Source organism: Schistocerca piceifrons, chromosome 4 (genome assembly GCF_021461385.2).
Source record: "Schistocerca piceifrons isolate TAMUIC-IGC-003096 chromosome 4, iqSchPice1.1, whole genome shotgun sequence".
Classification (NCBI taxonomy): domain Eukaryota; kingdom Metazoa; phylum Arthropoda; class Insecta; order Orthoptera; family Acrididae; genus Schistocerca; species Schistocerca piceifrons.
In genome coordinates, this window is record NC_060141.1 from 145,770,242 (window position 1) to 145,793,269 (window position 23,028).

General features: G+C 38.6%; 2 protein-coding genes across 8 annotated transcripts in view; one reads left to right on the forward strand and one right to left on the reverse strand.

Moving 5' to 3' along the window:
• Positions 1 to 2,817: 2,817 nt before the first annotated feature.
• LOC124795682 (piggyBac transposable element-derived protein 4-like) lies at positions 2,818 to 4,539 on the reverse strand. Its single transcript, XM_047259763.1, has one exon. The coding sequence runs from the start codon at positions 4,537 to 4,539 to the stop codon at positions 2,818 to 2,820; it is 1,722 nt and encodes a 573-aa protein (XP_047115719.1).
• A 940-nt stretch (positions 4,540 to 5,479) lies between these two features.
• LOC124795403 (cellular tumor antigen p53-like) overlaps positions 5,480 to 23,028 on the forward strand; it is a 145,763-nt gene continuing 128,214 nt past the window's right edge. Inside the window, exons 1-2 of one of the 7 annotated variants that reach the window (XM_047259423.1) lie at positions 5,480 to 5,865; positions 7,173 to 7,268. In XM_047259423.1, coding sequence (XP_047115379.1) covers positions 7,228 to 7,268 — 41 coding nt within the window. In that variant the 5' untranslated portion in view covers positions 5,480 to 5,865; positions 7,173 to 7,227. The other 6 variants (XM_047259420.1, XM_047259418.1, XM_047259421.1 and 3 more) reach the window with 6 other exon arrangements.

Genomic DNA, 23,028 nt, shown 5'->3' on the forward strand with positions numbered 1-23,028 from the left:
ATACTCCATATGATTGCACTTTTGATAATAATAATCATAGGTGTGATAGAGAGTAAAATGCTTTTCAGATGTCAACGAACACTGAATCCACCTGCCTGCCTTGATCCAAGGCTTTCAGAATGACATTTGAGAAAAGTGCGAGTTGGGTTTCACAGGATCGACGTTTTCAGAATCCAGGGTGGTTGGTACTGAGGAGACCATTCTATTCGAAATACTTCATCATGTTTGGGTTCAGAATATGTTCTAAGATTCTACAACAAATCAATATAAAAAATAATGGACAGTAGCTTTGTGGATCACTTCTACTACCAGTCTTGTAGACAGGTGTGACTTGTACTTTTTTCCAAGAACAGGACACGGTTTTTTGTTAGAGGAATGTACAATAGACTGTAGTTAGAAGAGAGGCTAATCTGACAGAGATTCTGTCGGACCCTGGAGCCTTGTTCAGATTTAACGTTTTCAGCTGTTTCTCAGTACCAGAGACATTAATACTTACTTCTCTCACCTTTTCTGTGGTACAAGGATTACACTGGGACAATTTTCCGAATTTTCCTTTGTAAAGGAATATTTGAAAATAGAGTCAAGTATTCCAACTTTTGCTTTGCTACCCTCAGTTTCAGTTACTGTCTCAGTCGCTAGGGACTGGACACTGACTTTGGTGCCAGTAACAGCTCTTACATATTACCAGAATTTCTTTGGGTTTTGTGGGGAAGATCATTTGACAGTATTCTGTTATGATAGTCACTAAGGGCTTCACACATTACTCTGTTGACAGCCCAATTCCCTTCATTCAATATCTCTCTATGTATAGTCCCCTACTTTGTTTTACACGTATTACACAATAACCTCTGTTCTTTAGAAGTTTCTTTACAGTGACTGTATATCACGGAGAGTTCTTCCCATTATGAACTGTTCTACTGGGTACATGTCTGTCCAGTGTGTAGTCAATTATTCTTTTAAACTTGTCCATAGTTTCTGTATAAGCTCCTGCCTTTGCTGGAAGTTTCAAGTTCTTCGTTGAAATACGACCCTACTGATTTTTTATCTAGTTTACTGAACATATATATCTTTCTGCTTGTTTTAGATGTCCTTTGTGATTTGCTAATTATTGTTGCCACAGTCGCTTCTTGGTCACTGATTCCAGTTTTGATGTGAACACCCTCAATAAGGTCAGGTCTGTCTCTTTCCATGAGATCTAAGACCTATATTTCCATTAAGAGTGGGATTACGGACTAAATGTCTACGTAGTCTTGTGAACTGAATGTACCCCAACCTTGTCAGTGGCGTGTGAGCGGCCAATTTCCGTTACTTGTTCCCCCTGCTCATGAATATCCCTATCAACGTCTATTTTTCTAATGTGCCTTAGGCCGGTATTACACCAAATTTCTTTGTCAAAGATTTGATCAAAGATGTGATCCAATATTCCGTCCAATATATTTGACAAAGATCTTTGACGTAGCGCTAGAAGGGGTATTACACTGTCATCAAATTTTTCGTCGAAGTTCAAGATGGCTGACAACAACTTGTTATTAACCGCAGCAGTTCTACGTACTCCAATTGCATTGTGTGCACATGCGGAAAAGAAGTGGGAGGAGGGAGAGGGGGAAATGGAACCATACATACGAGGTTGACAGTCTTAAAAGTCCTGGGATTACAACTTGATAATAAATTCAGTTGGGAGGAGCACACCACAGAACTGCAGAAAGGCCTTAACAAATCTGTATTTGCAATTCGAGTGTTAGCAGACATAGGCAACATAAAAATGAAAAAGCTTGCATACTTTCACTCCATAATGTCATATGGGATAATATCTTGGGGTAAATCTTGAAGTCAAACAAAAGTTTTCAAGGTCCAAAAGCGTGTAATACGTATTATTTGTGGAGTAAATTCACAGACCTCCTGCAGAAACCTCTTCAATGAACTGGGTATACTAACTACTGCCTCTCAGTATATTTACTTCTTAATGAAATTTGTCGTAAATAATATATCTCTTTTTCCAACAAACAACTCAGTTCATACATACAATACCAGGAACAAAAATGATCTGCACAAGGACTTAAAAGCACTTATTTTAGTTCAAAAAGGGGTGTCCACTACTCAGGAACACTCATCTTCAATAATTTGCCAGGAAACAAATAATTTAGTTAGAAATAAAGATCAGTTTAAAAGGAGCCTGAAAGACTTACTACTGGCCAACTCCTTCTACTCCATTGGCGAAATTTTTAATAGAAACAAATGATGTATTGTATTTATTCATACTATTAGTATTGTTATTTCAGCTTAACACGTTCACTGCCACTGTAATTGGCCTTGCTTTGCCACGTAACCAATATTTTTCTTAATAGAATCTGAAAATATATTGCTAAAAGTAATATAACATGTATTTATTTTATAAGTACACAATCAAATTTACTCTCGTGAATCAAAGTTGTTTTGGGGCGCACTAAGGCGTCAGTGGCATATCAGGCCATATTCTGTAGCGGGTGGCCGTGGACGCGCCAATGCGTCTAGTGTATTGTTCCTGGTTAGTGTGACAGTTTAGGTTACTACAATTTCATTTTATATTCATAAATGAAACGAAACATCCTACTGACAAACGACATATTTATTGGACAAAAAATATAGTAGAAACATTCAAATACAAACACAAGATCTCGAAGAAACTTCTGAAATAAAATGTATGTCAAATCTAAGAAAAATACAATCTAGAGCTTTATCCATTACACTCTCAAACAAATAAAATAAATACAAAGTTTACGAATAGTACCGACACATAACTGTCGAAAAATAAATGAGCAACGAAAGTGCTATCTGCCTTTAGAGGTGGTGAATAACACAACAATTCAAACAATATCCTGCTTTATTTGGGCAATCTAGGCACTCGTAAATCGTGTCTGTTCGTTGTCCACGGCTGGCGCATGATCTGCACTTTTTTCGCGGTGTTTTTGATTTTCCATTTGATTCTCGTTTTACCACAACATGTTGGGGATTTCTGACTGGCCGTTCTACCTGCTTTCGTGGCAATAGTGCTCTTATAATACTGAGTCTAAATTCTTGGAGGGGCATTTTTGTGCCACAATATTTATTGTGTAGGGCATGTGCGTTTGTCAGTATCATTTCCACAACGTGGATAAAAAGTTTCTTGTACCAGCGTATGGTTTTGCGTTCCGAGAGGTAATATGATAACATCTGATCGTGCCGATCAACTCCCGCCATAAATTTATTGTAGTTTACAATGGCCAAGGGCTTAGATTTCTTCTCCTTTCTTTTGGTTTCAACCTCAACCATTTCATTTGTAAATGCATTAGAAATGTAGCAAACCTCCCTCTTATCACGCCACTTACCTATCATAACTCCTTCCGCAAATCTGGCAACGGCTTCACCTTTTCGTAGTTTTGCTTCCTGTATTTCCTTGGGTGTATCCTTCCTATTCGCCCTCAGAGTTCCCGTGCAGTGGGTCTTCTTATCCAGGAGCAGCTTTGCCAATGCGAAGCTGTTATAGTAATTGTCCATGTACACATGGTGACCAGCATTCAACTTTTCATCTAGTAAATGAAGAACAATTTTTTGCGCATGGCCTCTTCCTCCTAAATCGTCCAGCATGCCAGTGTATACCGCGAATTTTAGGACCATTCCAGTGGGAGTTGTCAAAATATATAGCTTTATGCCATATTTGTGCTTTTTGTTTTTGATGTATTGGCGGAAAAGTAATCGTCCACGCCAAAGGATCATTGATTCGTCCAGAGACAGTTCCCGTCCAGGGTAGTAAACTTGGCACATCCTTTCATTGAAAAAATTGATAACGGGACGTATTTTATACAACCTGTCGGATGGTGTTGGTTTGCCCTGTTTTGGATTTTCAGAAAAGTGTAATGCACGTAGTATTAGCAGAAAACGATTTCGTGAAATACTATCGGCAATTCCTTTCACGTTGAATAAAGCGTCCTTTTTCCAATAGTCCTGCAAATTCCTCATCTTTACATTTCCCATGTGCAGGAAAACTCCCAAGAACACTAACAATTCGCCAACAGTCACATCTTTCCAACAGTTTATTCGTGATTGTCCTTTGGTTCCCGCAGAAAGGAATAATTCAATCGCGTTTCGATTTGTTTCTTCTACAACTGTCAATAGAAATTCGTCCGTCAGCAAAAGACGAAAATAATCTAAGGGAGTGTTTTCCGTCGGTTGAATAAGCAGTCCCTCATTTTTTATAAATGGGCAATTTATCATTCCAACTGGCTCTCTTTCCCACGCAACAGTTGTATCAGCTGCGTTATCTCTTGTTACCACTCCTTCTGCCATTTCCCTGTCGCTAGGATTCACAGCCATTTCTACAGTCTCATCTAAAACAAACTCGGCTCCGTCAGACTCTTCACTGGATTCCACGCCGTCCTCCTCACTGGCCAGTTCCGTTTCCGAATCGCTTTCTTCTAATATTCGTAATAATTCCGCATCCGTTAGTTTTTGTACGTTTCTTGTGTCCTGTGTTTTACGTTTCTTAGGTTCTGAAGGGCCCGCCGTGTCACGATTGTCTTCCATTTTCAGTCCCACAACAGAGAAAAACTGTAGGGAAAACACACGAACCGCACCCGCAAAAATTGAAAACAATACGTTCTTAGAGTGCCTGCGCAATGAACCACACCGAATGGCTGTGCCCGACTAAACTGTGGCGCTGAGAAACAGCTGAGTGTCTCGCCGCGCAGGCGCGTCGACGGCATATGCACTAGTATCGGCCGGACGCGCTGGTGCGCCGATGGCAGTGAACGTGTTAAAAAAATCGACATGTTCCACATCCACGAGGATCTCCTCTGCACGGATCTATGGAACGAAAAACTAATCTAATCTGGGTGAAGCCGTGGGTTTTACGACGACACGATAAAAGCATTCAACAAAACTTATTACGTGAGCTTACAGTGGAAGATGTCAAGTCGTACGCCAATTACTTAAGAATGGATGAGCATACGTTTCTGTATGTGCTCAATGAAGTGTATCCTCATATCACAAAGCACAATATTCACTTAAGAACTGCTACATCTGCAGAAGACAGGCTCACTGTAACACTTCGATTCCTTGCTACAGGAGAGGGTTATGTTAGGTTGGGTTAGGTTAGGTTAGGTCTCCAATCTTCTTAATCTATTTTTGTATTCAGGGTACCTCACGCTGTAAAGCGCCTCATTAGCTTCAGACATCTCTATTAATTTTGTAGTTGTCGGTACACACCAATTGTATTTACCGGCAATGGTTATAAAAACACTACAGACAACAGAACGCTGCAGCGATGCTAGCACTCCATGTGGAAACATGTCACATTGCAGTGAACAGAAGACAAGCGGTTTCTTTGATCAAATATACAGCGACGCCCTAGATTTGATCAAATATTGGACGACATTTGACAAAGTCCCTATTACACTATCAAATATCTTTGACAAAGATTTTGGACAAAGATATTGGACAAAGAAATTTGATAGTGTAATACCGGCCTAAGTCTGTTACGTCACTGTTGTCTTCTTATAGGATCTTCCTTGCCTGCTATAATTTCTACTCTACGTCCTTAATTTCTTCATCGCTTTGTTTTCTTATTGTTGTTTTCCGCTTTGCAGATTTTGGCCTGCAGCTTTCCCTTCCACTGAGATTTTTTTCCACCTGATTTTAGATGGGTTTATTTCCTTTGCCGGCGTGTCCAGTGATGGAAGAAGCTCCTATAACAGTATAGTAACAACTGAGCCATGATGGCACCGTATTCAATGTTTCACCTGATCGTATCCGGCTGCAAATACTTAATCCGCCAAACTGCACCACCTGCGCCAGCGCCCATATCGTTCGAACGGCCGGGAGATGGCAGCACTTTTCTACCACAGATCTAGGGTTAATTTTTTATTTATTTTGTACATCTGATTCTGTGTACAAGTAAGGAAAATACACTTCGAAGCCTCTGAGTGCACAACTGGCGGTGTTCAAGTTTGGCTCATGTATAGACCATTGTCTAGTTGGTGGGTTCAGTTCTTGGAGACGGGTTCCATCAAAGCAACAACCAATCAGGGAACTCAAGCGCCCTGTCAAGATCCGGATGCCTGACAGACTGTCAGTCGAAGGTGTTTGTTGTTGGTAGGTGTGTAGTGCTTCCGTGGTGTATTTATGAAACCTGTCAGGCTGTCAATCGAAGGTGTTTGTTGTTGGTAGGTGTGTAGTGATTCCGTGGTGTATTTATCAAATGATCTGTTAACTTAGCGTATGATGTAGCTTCTTGTTCGAGTTTGCTTTCTTAACAAAGTAGTACATTTGAAGTACTGTGTTGATGTTTCGAGCAAATCGCTGCCAAATAATATTGTGCAGAACGTGTCAACTCAAGTGTTTCCAATCTTCAAACGGGACTGTTGGATTCGTCAACGATGCGTTGGTAGGGAAATACTGGTGTATACATTTGTTTACTACTGGTGCAGCGACAGAAGTTTCTCGTTTACATCATGTATGAGGAATGGCTGCTGTGAAAAATTAATGTAATGCTTTTTTTGTAGTATGGAAGCTCAACACTTTATGCCATTGATTTAACGGATATAATGTCATCTTATTATTATTTCGTTTAAGATATTGAGTTTTTAACAACTGACCTCTTTGTTATAGGTTTGTTTTTTATTCTGTAACAAACTAATTTACCGTTTTGATGTAACGGTTGTTTGTACCTCCGTAAACAGGGTAAAGACTAGAGTTTTTGACACTTTCGCCATAAAATCAATGTAATCGTTATATTAGTTGTCTGCGTGTTCCGTGGGTCGTAGCCTAATTGAGTCATCTGGCATTGATGTGGAAATACCCTGTTTTACATTTTTACTATACTACACTCTCGCAGGAAATATGACAATGTGCTGACCTTTTACATGAAGTGTGTTTTTTACGCCATACATGAAGTGTTTTCTACTTAACTGTTTGTTCAGTCTTTCTCTTACACACACACCCACAATCACTTGTTGCAGGTAACACTTATCAGAGTAAGAGGGAGTCAGTAATAATTTTAAAAAAATTAAGGAACAATGCATTGAAATCTTTCCTGTGCATGTCCTAATATACTCACTCAGCAGCACCATAAATAGAGATATTAACATTTTAAATGAATATTTTGTCATATTTTTTATGGTAATTTATCTGTTGTGAGATGTACTGTTAATGTGTTGCAGGACATACCAGGGCCTAAATGGTTTTAATTTCTCTGTCAGTGTACCACACCTCTGAATGATGACACAGCAATCATTGGGTCCACATGAATTGATTAAGTGAGTATTAATGAAGTGTTTTTCCCTATTACAAGAAATTTGTGTGTTGGTTTCAAAATATGTAGCCTATTAGCCGTGATTTTTGTTAAGTTTTTCTGATTATTTATTGTGTGTGAGAGAACTTAGGGCCTATATATAAATTATGTCTACCTTTGAATGGTGAAATTTTGAAGCAAACTGTTAAACATTCATTGTAATGCCTCAGTTTGAGGTACTAGTTTGTTCTTCTTCTTCTTCTTCTTCTTCTTGGATGGGTTAGCCCATCCAAGAAGAAGAAGGAAAAATCTGCCAATTTCAATTCCTTGTTTGTTGTTCTTTCCTTTTCTTCCACTACTCTTTCATCCATTCACTATGATGTTTCAGGTCAAGGGAAGTGTTTGATCCTAATTATGGGATCGGGAGCTGCTGTTGAGCTATGTAGGTCAAGGGAAGTGTTCGATCCCAATGTGTGGCTGTGATTGGAATCCTTCCACATCCAATACTTTTCCTCAAACACATCTATGTCACTTGTTTCTTCGGCTATATATAGAGGGAAACATTCCACATGGGAAGAATATATCTAAAGACAAAGATTCTGTAACTTACCAAACGAAAGCCTTGGTACGTTGATAGAGACAATAACAAACGCGCGCGCGCGCCCCCCCACACACACACACACACACACACACACACACACACACACACACACACACACAAATTTCAAGCTTTCACAACCCATGGTTGCATCATCAGGAAAGAGGGAAGGAGAGGGAAAGACGAAAGGATGTGGGTTTTAAGGGAGAGGGTAAAGAATCATTCCAATCCCAGGAGCGGAAAGACTTACCTTAAGGGGAAAAAGGGACAGGTATACTCTCTCTTGCAAGCGCCCCTCCCGCCCCCCCCCCCCCCCCCACACACACACACATATATATATATATATATATATATATATATATATATATATCCATCCGCTTGTGTCTGTATTTGTGCGGATGAATATGTGTGTGTGTGTGTGTGCGCGAGTGTATACCTGTCCCTTTTTCCCCCTAAGGCAAGTCTTTCCGCTCCCGTCTCTATCAATGTACCGACGCTTTCGTTTGGTAAGTTACAGAATGTGTGTGTGTGTGTGTGTGTGTGTGTGTGTGTGTAATCTCCTTTACTCCAACTTCTTGTTGATGTTGTATCCCACAAATAATGGAAGATCTTTTTGGTTACGGTAATCTGTTATTTTCTATTCGAAACAAAAGTCCAAAAATACCTCTTTTCATTTTTTATTACTTCTGATATGCTTTCTGTGTTTGAATAAATTTGTTACTTTCCCACCTTCCATAATTTTTTGTGATCCAAACATTTTCCTAGTGTTTCAACTTTCCAGTATTTCCAGTTGTCTAAATTATGGTTTGATGTTAGGTATTCTGGCTTCAGTACTGTATTGTAATGCATTATTTTTGTATTTTTGATGGCTGTTTTGTAAAAGTGTTTCTTTAGTTATAGCATATTATGCCCTTCGATTTTATGTATCCTTTCTTCTATAGTAGCTTTTTCCAAATCAGATTATGGGATTTTGCCCTCAAAATATTTAACATTTTTAACCTTCTCTATTTTGGCGAGTATCTGGTTTCAGACATTTCAGTGCATTTTCAAATTTCCGTTGCTGCAGATGTCGCATTTTCAGAAGGTATAGCAAAATCATTTGCAAATGTGGGATAGTGTTTGGAAGGAAAAGAAAAGAAAAGAAAAAGGTACAGCACCATGGGGGCTAGTTTGGTGGTATGAATAGTCCTACTGGAAGTGGTGTGGTGTAGTGTAGTTAATAATCACCACAGTACTGCAGTGACTGGTCTTCCAGCCTTACAATTTCTCTCATTTCCCAAAATCGCATCCAGTGTATGAATGCTGGGATATTCCATTCAACAAAACAACTGTTTTGTCTCCCCTCTACCTTCAAACCAATCATGTTCAGCTGATGTAATGACAAATTTGTACCATGTAAATTACCTTAATTCCAATAAGGTATTGAACTAAAACCTTGTTACTGTCATTTTTCCTCCTGTACATCACAGATATCCTCTAATGTTCCAATAAGTTCAGTTACCCATTTTCAGTTTTATATAAGTGCCAAACTGAATTGGTTATTGATATTTGCCATTTAGCTGTTGGCATGTTCAGACTGAAAGAGTCTTCAAAGAGCATTTAAAATTATTTTGTAGTAACTAGGAGAATATTTAAGAATAAAATAAACATTTCTTTATCACCTATAAGTAACTATGTTACGCGATTATGAAGTCATGTGGCTTGCAGAGTTTTGTTGATAGATAGTGTCAGTAAGACTTAAATCAGTCCTCTTCCCCCTCCTGAGTATTTTTTATATTTGATATGTGATCTATGTATGTAATTTCCATCAGTAGGCATGTCAGTGATTTCTCTGTAATGTTATACATTATTTCTTAATTTACATTGTGGTTTTAGTTATTCATAAAGAAATGTTAATGCAAAGTGGAGAAACTGTTGTCTGGTGGATTATGCCCAAAATTAGGAGTAACTGAAGGAATCACAAAGCAAGGTTTACATGTAGTGATAATGAGAACTATCAGACATAGAGCAATTATTGGCAACGACAGAGCTAGAACCAGAGCAAACCTACAGATATGTCAGAAACCAGTAATCCTGACAACAGACTTAGGCTATACGGAATGTAGTGAAATGAGACACAGGACAACGTCTCATAATTGGATAACATCACAATTGAAGTAAATGAGAGGACTATAAACAATGAGTCACAGGTAGCAAATGTGTTTAATAACCGTGCCTTAAATATGAAGGAAGGTATAGGGCAAATAGTTCAAGAGGAAAAGAGCAGTGTGTTGAAAAAGAAACTTTCATAAAATTCAGTCATATGAATGTATCGCCAACTTCTGATTATGAAATCAAGAAAATTATATATTCTCTCAAAAATAAAAGCTCATTGGGATTTGATAATGTTTCTGACAGATTACTAAGGATTTGTTGCCACATAACAAGCCCAATGTAACGAATCACTAACTCAAGGTATTTTTGCAGAGAGATTAAAATATGCCATTGTTAAACTGCTCTATAATAAAGGTGACAGGAAAGATGTCAATGACTACTGACCTGTTTCACACCTCACATAATTTTCCAAAATTTTGGAGAAGTTGATGTTTTCTACAATCCCACCTGAGCAACAATAATACCCTCAGTAGATCACACTTTGGATTCCAGAAGAGGTGCTCTATTGCGAATGCCTTTTACTCATTCGTTCGCCAAATTTTGCAAGCATTAAATAATAAAGTGCTAGTTGATATTTTTTGCAACCTGTCTAAGACATTTGAATGCGTGGTTCATGATATTCTCCTAGAGATAAGCTGAGGTTTTGTGGGATTGATGGTATAGTCAACCAAAGGATAATGTCATATCTAGCGAAAAGAATGTACTAAGTTTTGCTTAGTAGCTCAACCAATATAATCAGGGAGATTCTTATGACTGGAGAGAAATCGTATATGGAGTTCCCCAAGGCACAATCTTAGCTCTGCTTTTATTTGTCATATGTGTAAACAATCTTCTGTATAATATACCACAAGCAGATTTAGTTCTTTTTGCACATGACGCAAGTATTGTAATCAGTCCAAGCATACGTACAATAAATAGTAAACAGTGTTCTTAAAAGTATCATTGACTGGTTTTCTGTGAGTGCTCTCTCACTCAATTTTAAAAAGATACAACATATTCAATTCTAGGTGCTACTGTGATAAGTGTAACACGTAGTGGGGAAGTAATAAATAGGGTGGAAACTTCAAAATTTTTAGGCATCCATATTGATTAGAATTTAAACTGGAAAAGGTAGTTGGCTGAGCCAATGGAGTTGAGAGGGAGTAGGGAAGGACACAGTGAGGTGGAAGTGGGAAAGAACCAAATCTTTGGAGAAATAACTGTGTGGCCACACAACAGGAGAAAAATAGCAAAAAGAGATGTAGGAAGAGGGAGGGGAGGGGAGTGGTGAGTGGGAGGAAAGAGAAAGGGGACAGTAGTGGATAGAGGGGGGGGGGGAGAGAGAGAGAGAGAGAGAGAGAGAGAGAGAGAGAGAGAGAGAGAGTGGTGGGAGAAGGCAGTGTATGAGGAGTAGTGGGAGTGGTATGGAGAGAAGGGAAAAAGTACGGTGAGGCAATGGCAGCAGCTTAGGAGAGATGTAGGCTTTCAATACTAAATCTTGCTGTGATTACAGGAGGGAACATCTGGGTTTTTGTGTGGTTGTGTATGTGAAAGTGTGTACTTCGGCTAGAAAAAGAGCAATTGCTTGAAATCTGGTGTGATTGCTGTTTTCTGTTACATGTTTCTGTGTTCCATTCATTGATCCACTGTAGGTGAGTGAATTCCTTTCCCTTATTTTACATGTCGCTCCACACAGGAATTTACATGATTGTTAAACTAGAAACTCCTAAAACAACCTAGTTCAGCCACTTTTGCACTTAGAATCATTGCAAATCGGGGGGGGGGGGATAGTGGAATATTGTTCTGTGGGAATCTCATCTCTGAGAATGAAAGGCTTCAATGTTCATAAACATGATGTAAGAGGGACATGAGGTGCTTGCCTATTATGATCTTGTAGGTATTATGTGTTAGGAATTGGGCATGGATGATTACTGCTTCACAGTACATTTATCTCCTGATGAAATTTGTTGTAAATAATACTCTGCTATTCAAAAGGGACAATGATGTACATTATTACAATACCAGAAGGGAAGATACATTATTTACTCCACATTAAGGGGCTCAGGAAAGGTTCAAAATCATGAAATGTTCAATTTTTACTTTTTTGCATTTTAAAAATCTACAGACTTTCCCCTTTCAATTGATATATAATTTATTCAGTTCAGAAGACGACAATATTTTTAAAATATGTTCTGCATGGACGTGATCCACTGTGGTGCTGTTAAACTGCTGTCAAATGTTGTACTTTTGAATCTACATGCTCATCATGTACATTTTAGTGATGAGAGACAAAAAAAGTGTTTCAAAATAAGTGTTGTGGCTAACCCGTGATAGTTTGATATATATATTGCTTGCTCGATTGTCACATGTTGCGTGTTTATTTACTCTTTTTAATCCTGAAAATATTCGCAATGAATTCTGTTCGTTGAAGATTGTGTTTTATCGAAAGATAATCATGGGTAAACGTAAAAGTGCCTAGAAATGCTCTGAAGATTTTTAAGGAAAAAAGAAATGTTGGAAAGCCAAAGATAGGTATTATTACTGTAAACAATAAATACGATAACCAGGTTTGTGAGCCTAACATTGCTGCCCATTGCATTAAAAATGAGAAAGAAAGTACTTAGCAGAAGAAGCTTGGTTCAGTTAATGAAAAGTGTGGGCGAATTGGAATTTTTGCAAACTGTGCAAGATGTATTCAGTGTAGTGAAGTAGGTCTGGAACACTCCATAAAAAATCACGTAGGACTTGCCAGTGAAATGGATCTACAGTATGGTAAGTGTTCATACATGACCATCTTTTGAAACAGTGTTGCTGTAATTCCAAATGAAGAAAATGATAGCGAAATCTATGAACACGTTAGATTTGTTTTTTATAACTAAAACAGCCAAAATAAATTTGGAAAGACAGGTGGACGGGAAAAGATCTCAAGGAAGACCTCGAACCCGATGGATAGACTTGATCAAGGCCGATCTAGTGACCAGAGGATGGGCAGTGGATGATGATCTCCATGAACAGGTGTATCTGGACAGGACAAAGTGGAAGATGCTCATTAGCATTACCCAGGAAACTGGAACTGATGATGATGATGATGATGATGATGATGATACACCTTGCATACAATTAGTGAGGGTACTACTGCAGGTACAGTTTTCTGTGACATGGTGAATCTTCCAAATCCCGAATTATAATAGATTTATAGTGTCTGAAATATAATCTATGAAGGAAGCTGTGGAAGGGACAGTAATAGAAAACAGTTGTAATAGAGACTTGATTGCAGCATTCGATGGTGCCTGGCATAAATGGGAACGCAAATCTCTTTGTGGTGAAGTATCTGCCTCCAGTATGTATAAGTTTTAGATGTAGCAGTAATATCTAAAAATTACAGTGTCCACAAAAAAATGAGGTATACATGAAAATAATTGTACAGCTAATGAAGGTGACAATAGTGGTGGAATGGAAGAGTCGGGTGTTGCTAGTATATTTCAGCATTCTGTTGCATGTGATAAAGTGCGATATGTGAATTACCTTTGTGACAGTGATTCTAAAAGTTTCAAACATATTGAAGGACTGGTGCCCTATGGTGGTGATGTTGTAATGTGGAAATTTGAGTGTACTGGCCACATACAGAAACAAATGGGACCAAGATTTCGGTGACTAAAAGCTTCGTACAAAAAGCCAAAACTCAGTGATGATAAAGGTTGTATGGGAAGGGAAGGTTAATTGACAGTGTAAGTGACAAAATATAGACCTATTATGGAATGGCTATTAGCCAAAACACACACAGCTTAGATGAAATGAAGAAGTGTATTTGGGCTCTCTCTCTCTCTCTCTCTCTCTTTTTTTTTTTTTTTTTTTTTTTTTTTCAAACAATGAAAGTCTCCATCATTACTTGTGTTCCAAAGGAGAAAGCAGTTGGTGTAAGCTCAACAAGAGATTGCCAGCTGGTGAAGTGTACACTCATAAATATAGTCTGCCTGATGCAGTAATGGAAGTGATAAAACCTATTTTCTGAGACTTAGCAGCACCTGAACTGTTGAAAAAGTGTATTCATGGAAAAACTCAAAACACCAACGAAAGTGTAAATAGTGTTATATGGTCAGGAATCCCCAAGACTGTGTTTGTTGGAATACGAACACTTAACTTTGGTGTGTATGATGATGTTGTTGCTTTTTATGATGGCAACATTGCAAGGTGCCAAGTCTTTCGAAATATGGGAATGAAGATAGGCTTCCACATGGTATGAATGATGCTTGCTTTAGACGGGGAATGCCTTAGGGCTGCTGGCAGGGCTGTAAAAGCCTATAAATACAAGCCAGACTAAACAGGAGGAGGACAAAGAGAAAGCTGGAAGAGGAGCTTGCAGAAGATGAAGATAATCCATCCTATGGACCTGGAATGTATTAAAAACATAAATCAAACTTTGTCGTTCTATTCCCAAATGTTTTATTTTTTCATACAAATTACATGTATTGTCAGGATCTACCAAACCAACTTGCTTCAAATTTTCAGGAAATGTTACAGTCCCTTCTGCGTAACTTAACACAGCCTTTCTCCAAAAACCAGCATGTTGTTGAATTTGTAAACAAAAAAGGCACAAAAAGTAGTGGATTTTCATTACAACAAAAAAATTAATCTCTACCAACTAAATTCGTATTTTTAAAAAACCCCTTGTTAAGTTGTATCCAATACTCCAGTAAATAACCTGTAAAAATTTGGACTCCTAGCTCAAATAATTTCTGAGAAAACGTGTAATTAATGAGTGCTATTTTAACATTGGAATGATAGGGCTTTCTGGAGCCCCTTAAGGTTGTCCTTCAGCTCAAAAATGCTGCAGCCAAAATTTTTGATCACTTACCCATTGATATAGCATATCTGACAGACAGCAAAATGAAATTTGAAAACAAACTGAAAAAGTTTCTCTTTGATAACCCCTCCCATTTTGTAGAATAATTACTATTATTTTAATGTGTAAAAGGTGGTGGGTAGGAATTTCTAACTCACATCTTTATGTTAAAAAGAAACTTGTAAGGATCAACAGATTGACATATTTATTAATTAATTTGTGATGTGAATATAACGTGACTTGTTCCATGTTATTGCTGTTTATTGTGCAAATGATCCATGGAACATGAATCTAACTAACTGATTAATTTGCCGCCTCAACAAAGATTGAAAATAGAGATGGGAGTACCGTTATCACATCTGAGCTGCTTCACTCTCCCACACAGTAAGGCGTTACCTTGTCTGAAATGTATGTATGATTGAATTAAAAGTACCATCACCATTGGTTTTAAATAATGTACTGCTGCTCCTTGTTTGAAGGTGCAGGTAAACTGTGCCTCTTCTTCATACGTGGGCTCTCTCTCTTCCTCAGCTTCTATGCTGGCAGCTATAAAGCTTTCTCAGATCCATTGTGCTACTAAATGACTGAAAGCATTATTCCAGAAATATTCATATATTGACCCTTAGTTTACAACCAGGAAACATTCCATAATGCTTCGAACTTACTCGTGCATTAGAGTATTACATATGTTTTGTCTGACGTGTCGATATACTCTTAATGATAGTTGATAACTCTTCATCTCCCTTCTCGTGGTGATTTCAGCATTTTTATGAACCGTTCTCTTCCGTGGCTTACCTTGCTTCTCTTCTAGGCAGCCTTTTATAGCTTGAATCTTTTCTGGGTCAAGTTGTATGCCCTTAATCACACCATATGTCCTAGAGATTTCAGCTCATCCCTGCCAAAATGAGACTTTGCTAGTTTTGTTGTTCTTCCTTTCTTCCGCAATCAGTTTTCAGTTCAGTTATATTAAACAATGCGCAGTGCCCTCCCTGGTCTTGGAAATGAGTAGCAGTTTGGCTACTTCTGTAATTATTTCTTGTACTAGGTCACCATTTAAGGAGTTGTCTGGAGCGTGGATAAAAACCACCACAAATATATTAAAGCCAAAAAATACTAGGGCTACATAAAATTGATCAGATTTTTCTTCAAATTAAAAAGGCTGTGTATGCTCTATATTCTTTGTGGAAGTGTACCTGCCTGTAACCTGTGTTAAGTCCTTAGAACTAAAACAGAAGTGGCTTCCTCAGGCTTGAACAACAATTCTTCTGTACTCACTCACACTCACCAATTGAACACCTCCTGCGTGTATTTCCACCACCAACAAAGGATTATCGTATACATTTAAGCTGCATTCAATAGAACCTTTGTCAGTAATACATTGTATCTTCTTGAACTGCCACATTAAAAACTCATTGGTATAGGATATAGTTTGTAAAAGAAAAGCTTCTCATCCAGTATCTTAAATATACACACATACTTGCTAATTACCCTTTGTTTATCTGAATATACTTTTTATATGTGGATAGTATGTTTTGTAATTCCTGAGACTTTGTGAATTGTACTGATTCTTCCATAACCATAATCTGATCTCTACTACTACTACTACTACTACTACTACTACTATTACTATTACCACCACCACTACAACAACATTAGCTTTAGCCACCAGATGAATATGTGCCATCCTTTGCTATTCCTATATACAGGTGTCTGAATTATTCTCAAAAGATACCGTATAGTGTACATTTCCACCATACTCTATTTGCATTGAAATCAAGAAATGCTTTATGGTCACATAGCAGTGCAGCCCTAAGAGTGCTTCTAACTTTAGATGTGGCACAATTACAGCTTTTGATGGACAGCATTTATTATTGTATGTAGTGTCATCTCTTCCTTTACAGGCTTTCCTTTACTTCTTGTTGTGCCTAAAACATATAGGCTTTTCTTTACTTTCAGTTATGTCTATGACGTAAACTTCAGTTTTGGGAGTGTTGGGCACACATAGTTACTATGTATGGTTACCATTGGTTCCCCCTCGTGAGCCATGGACCTTGCCGTCGGTGGGGTGGCTTGTGTGCCTTAGTGATACAGATAGCCATGCAATGACAGTGGAAGAGTATCTGTTGAGAGGCCAGACATATGTGTGGTTCCTGAAGAGGGGCAGCAGCCTTTTCAGTAGTTTCAGGGGCACCAGTCCGGATAGTTGACTGATCTGATCTTGTAACATCAACCAAAATGACCTTGCTGTGCTTGTCCTGTGAATGGCTGAAAGCAAGGGAAACTGCAGCTGTAATTCTTCCCAAGGGCATGTGTGTCTACTGTACGGTTAAATGATGATGGCTTCCTCTTCTGTAAAACAGCTCTGTTTCTGGGCGGGGATTACCCAGGAGGTCCTTGTCATCAGGAGAAACGAAACTGGCATTCTACAGATCGGAGCATGGAATGTTAGATTCCTTAATTGGACAGGTAGGTTATAAAATTTTAAAAGGGAAATGGATAGGTTGAAGTTAGATATAATGTGAATTAGTGAAGTTCGGTGGCAGAAGGAACAGGATTTCTTTTCAGGTGACTACAGGGCTATAAATACAAAATCAAGCACAGGTAATGTAGGAGTGGGTTTAATAAGGAATAAGAAAATAGGAACATGGGTAAGCTACTACAAACAGCATAGTGAATGCATTATCATAGCCAAGATAGACATGAAGCCATGCCTACTACAGTAATATAAGTTTATATGCCAACTAGCTCCAAAGATGATGAAGAGATTGAAGAAATGTATGAGGTGGTAAAAGAAGTTATTCAGATAGTTAAATGAGGTAAAATTTGATTGCGATCGGTCACTGGAATTTGATAGTTGGAAAAATTGTTGGTTAATACGGACTTGGACAAAAGAATGGAAGAGGAAGCTGCTTGGTAGAATTTTGCACAGAGCACAATTTAATCATCACTAACACTTGGTTCAGCAATCATAAAAGAAGGTTGTATGCACAGAAGAGACCGGAGACACTGGAAGATTTCAGATTGATTATATAAAGGCACGACAGAGATTTGGAACTAGATTTTCCATTGTAAGACTTTTCCAGGGGCATATGTGGACTCTGACCACAATTTATTGGTTATGAACCATAGATTAAAGCTGAAGAAATTGGAAAAAGGTTGAAAATTAAGGAGATGGGCCCGGATAAGTTGAAAGAACCAGAGGTTGCTGAGAGTTTGAGAGGGAGTGTTAAGCAACAGTTGACTGAAACATAGGAAAGGAATACAGTAGAAATGGATAGCTTTGAGATGAAATAGTGAAGGCAGCAGAGGGTCAAATGGTTAAAAAGACAAGGCAGAGTAAAAATCCTTGGATAACACAAGGGATATTGAATTTAACTGATGAAAGGAGAAAATATAAAAATGCAGCAAATGAAATGGGCAAAAGCGAATACAAACATCTAAAAAATGAGAGTGACAGGAAGAGCAAAATGGCTAAGCAAGAATGGCTAGGGGACAACTGCAAGGATTTAGAAGCACATTTCACTAGTGGAAAGATAGATACCGCTACATTAAAATTAAAGAGACATTTGGGGAAAAGAGGAGCAGCTGTATGAGTATCAAGTGCCAGATGGAAAACCAGTCCTAAGCAAAGAAGTGAAAGGTGTAAGGAGTATATAGAGGATCTATACAAGGGAGATAAACTTGAAGGCAGCATGATAGAAAGTGAAGTGGACATAGTTGAAGATCAGATGGGAGAAGTGATACTGTGAGGAGAATGTGACAGAAATCTGAAAGATCTAAGTTGAAATAAGGCCTCAAGAGTAGATGACATTCCATCAGAACTATTGATAGTCTTGGGAGGGCCAGCCATGAAAAAACTTTTCCATCTGGTGTGCAAGATGTATGAGTCAGGCGAAACACACACTGACTTCATGAAGAATGTAATCATTAAAAAAAGGGGGGTGGGGGGTGCTTGCTGACGGATGTGAAAATTACAGAACTATCAATTTAATAAATCATGGTTGCAAAATACTAACACGAATTATTTTTAGAAGAATGGAAAAACTGATAGAAGCCAACCTCGGGGAAGATCATTTTGGATTCCGGAGAAATGTAGAAACACGCAAGGCAATACTGACCCTATGACTTATCGTGGATGTAGACTTTGAAAAAGCTTTTGACAGTGTTGACTGGAATACTCTCTTTGAAATTCTTTAGGTAGTGGGAGTAAAATACAGGGAGTGAAAAGCTATTTACAACTTTTACGGAAACCAGGCAGCAGCTACACGAATTGAGGGGCATGAAAGGGGAGTATTGGTTGAGAAGGAAATGAGGCAGTGTTGTAGCCTAGACACCCCCCCCCCCCCCCCCCCCTCCGAAGATATTCAGTCTGTACATTGAACAAGCAGTAAAGGAAACAGAAGAAAAATTTAGAGTAGGAATTAAGGTTCAGGGATAACAAACAAAAACTTTGAAGTTTGTGATGTCATTGTAATTCTGTCAGAGACAGTACAGGACTTTGAAGGGCAGTTGAACGGAATGGACACTGTCTTGAAAGAACGATATAAGATGAATATAAGCCAAAGTAAAACAAGGATAATGGAATGTAGTCGAATTAAATCAAATGATGCTGATGGAATTAGATTAAGAAATGAGACAATTAAATTGGTAAATGAGTTTTGCTGTTTGGGCAGCAGAATAACTGTAGTAGTAGAGAGCATATAAAATGTAGACTGACAATGGCAAGAAAACAAGAAAAGCATTTCTGAAAAAGAGAAATTTGTTAACATTGAATATAGATTTAAGTGTTAAGAATTCTCTTCTGAAAGTACTTGCCTGGAGTGAAGCCATGCATGGAAGTGAAACACAGATGGTAAACAGCGTAGACAAAAAGAGAATTGAAGATTAGTTGGGTAGATCATATAACTAATGAGGAGGTACTGAATATAATTGGGAGACAAGAAATTTGTGGCACACGTTGACCAAAAGAAGGAATTGCTTGATAGGACAAATTGAGGCATCATGGAATCACAAATTTAGTATTGGAGGGAGGTGTTGGGGAAGGGGAGGGGGTAAATATAGTAGGGGGAGACCAACAAATAAATACAGTATACAGATTCAGGAGGAGGTAGTCTGCAGTAGTTATTTGGAGATGAAGAGGTCTGCTGTTGACTGCCGTAGTACTATAACAACTTCGTCGAACAAAACCAAAAAACTCTGATTGTCAAACCTACTTCCACAAAATACACCACCACCACCACCACACAATAAATAAAAATCAGATTGGATTAAATACAATTAACCAAACAATGCTTGCAAAGATTGCCCTGTCATGATGCTGATGGGAAGGTGGATCGATGTTATGGTGAACATTGTTGTTGTAAGTGGGTCCACAGCTAAAGCGGCCATTGCTTAGGTTGATGAGCTGCAGACATGATCATTGTCGGCTGCTGGGGCATTGTTGTGGATCTGATGACCAGTTATAGTCCTTAGAAACTGCAGTTGACAATCTTCTGGTTAGTGGATGTTCTGAATTCTTCGACATAGTGGATGGACACTATGGACTTGGTGACTTTAAAACCAAAAATCCTCCCAACGTGGTACCTTATTATCTGGGCTATACTACAGGTAAGGAGTGCAGCAACCAATGTTGGTTGTCCAAATTGGAAATTAATATTTTAATTTTGTCTTTCTGCAATTGCTCTATAAGCTGTTTTGAGCAGTTTGTTTTGTAGAAAGGTACCTTTCCATATTATATTCCTTCACAACCGATAGTGATTCATTGCATGACAAGCGGACAGGTTTATATTTGTACGTGGTGAAGAAATAATCCTTCATCCATTTTTCCTGGAATTGTTGACATTTAGCACATACTTTTCTCTTCTTAACCCCATACAGTTTGCGAATAAATTTAGTAAAGATGCATGTGAAAATTTGCACGAAATTAACAAACAACTAGCACAGAACCTTACAGATGGACCAACAACAGATAACTATTAGGTTGGTGCATAAGTTCACAGCATTTTTGTTTTGCAAGTTGGTATTTCAGTTGCTATGGATTTATCAGTTGTCATAATTTATTTGTAGTTCACTGTTGCTATTTGAGTTTACATATTGTCATTCCTGTGGAGGCTAGAAGATGGTGTACCAAGTTGAGAAATCAGAGCATTTCTGACATATCATTCTGTTTGGGTTCAGTAGAGGGCTGACAGTAGTGGAGGCAGCCAGAGATATTTGCTCTGTGTATGAGGATAATGCCATTGGACAGAGCATGGCAAGAAAATGGTTTTCTGGTGGATCATTTTGACATTAGTGACTCTTCGCTTTCAGGAAGACTTTCGAGGTTTCATGAAGATTGTTTCAAAGCATTAATCCACAAGATCCACATCATTCTATTTGAGAGCTGGCAGATGTGATGAGCTTTGATCGTTCCACCATTTTGTGACATTTGCTAGCTATTGGGAAGCTTCCAAAATTGGGTGTATGGGTACCACATGCTCTAAGCTCAAATCACAGAAATCAGCGGGTAGCCTAAATGCATCTTTGCTTGCTCGTCATCAGTTGGCTTGTGAGCAAAACCGACCATTCCTGTCCTGTCTTGTTACTGAGAAGTGTTGTTTTTGTGCTACCATAAGGAAAAGAAAGAAATGTTTGAACCCAAAAAAAGTACTTGCACCCATCTACAAAAGATAATGTTATGCATCTGGTGGAACAGCGATGATGTAGTGTACTGCGAATTGCTTCCCCTAGGTGTAACCATCACTGCAGACATGTATTGTAAACAACTTAGACGTCTGCAAACTGAGACGTCTGCGTCTGCAAACTGAGACGTCTGCGTCTGCAAACTGAGACGTCTGCGTCTGCAAACTGAGACGTCTGCGTCTGCAAACTGAGACGTCTGCGTCTGGAAACTGAGACGTCTTGCAGACGCAATCCAAGAACAATGATCTGAAAGACTGTGTGAAGTGATGCTGCTCCGTGATAACACACGCCTGCATTCTGCTAGAGTAACATGAAACACCACACAGGAGTTGGGTTGGGAAGAACTTCCACACCCAACTCATACACCTGATATTGCGCCATTTGATTTTCACCTTTTCCACACTCTATCGAACGACCTTCAAGGAGCTTCCTTTCTGGAAGAAAATGCTCTCTGAACATGGCTTGACGAGTTCTTCATGTCAAAACCATGTGATTTCTACAGTTGCAGAATCCAAAAATTACCCCAGCATTGTAAACAGTGAAGGAGAATATATTATTGATGACTAAAGTCTCTTTTATGTATTTCTGTTGTGTTTATTAAACTTATGGAAAAACATTACGAACTTGTGCACCAATCCAATAGATTGCTCATGAGATTATGGTCCCAACTTCCATTATTCAAATCGGCACATTTCACAAGTAGTTGGTAAATTTTGTGCCATTGTCACCAACTACCAATGTCTACGATCTGTCAGCATGTAGCACAGACGTAGGCAGAAAGCAGTAAATAACGTGTGTGTGTGTGTGTGTGTGTGTGTGTGTGTGTGTGTGTGTGTGTCAACACTGATATAGAGGTGAAAACACTTCTCCCTGCACCTCCTTAATGTAGTAAACTGTTTCCCCCAATCTCCGCATCCATTTGAACGCATGGGTCATAACTTTTCTTTAAGACAGAGAAACTGTTTCTCTTTGTTGAAATCCAGTGATGGCGAAATGGCATTGTGCAAACACAGTATAAGAAAAATTTTCACTGGTCTGCATCATGAACTGCAAACCCGAGACAAGCTGAGCATTGGTGAAAATATCTGAAAATGTGTCCAAGGCAAAGTACTGTGCAAATTCCTCTCTCTCTCTCTCTCTCTCTCTCTCTCTCTCTCTCTCTCTCTCTCTCTCTCTCTGAATTTCTTTTATGCAATGGGTCTGTGGGCCGCAAATTGCTCAGCCATACATTAGAGTATTATATTTGTTCTGTCTGACATAATTACAGTTTGATACAATTTTAATGACAGCTGATAATGTCTCGTCTCTCTTTCCACGGCAGCATCACCTGGTCAGGATGTCAAAGCATGGAGTAACCTTTTAATCAGCAGGTACCTCAAAGCTTAACAAAAAACTGTCGTCGTCACCCAGTCTTGAAGATGCGCAATGTCCATCCACATCAGATTACATGCAAAAATAGAATCAACAAATTTCTGAACAGTGTGCCCTTCTAAATGGTGTAATTAAAAGAAAAACTCTTCTGTGGGTCCC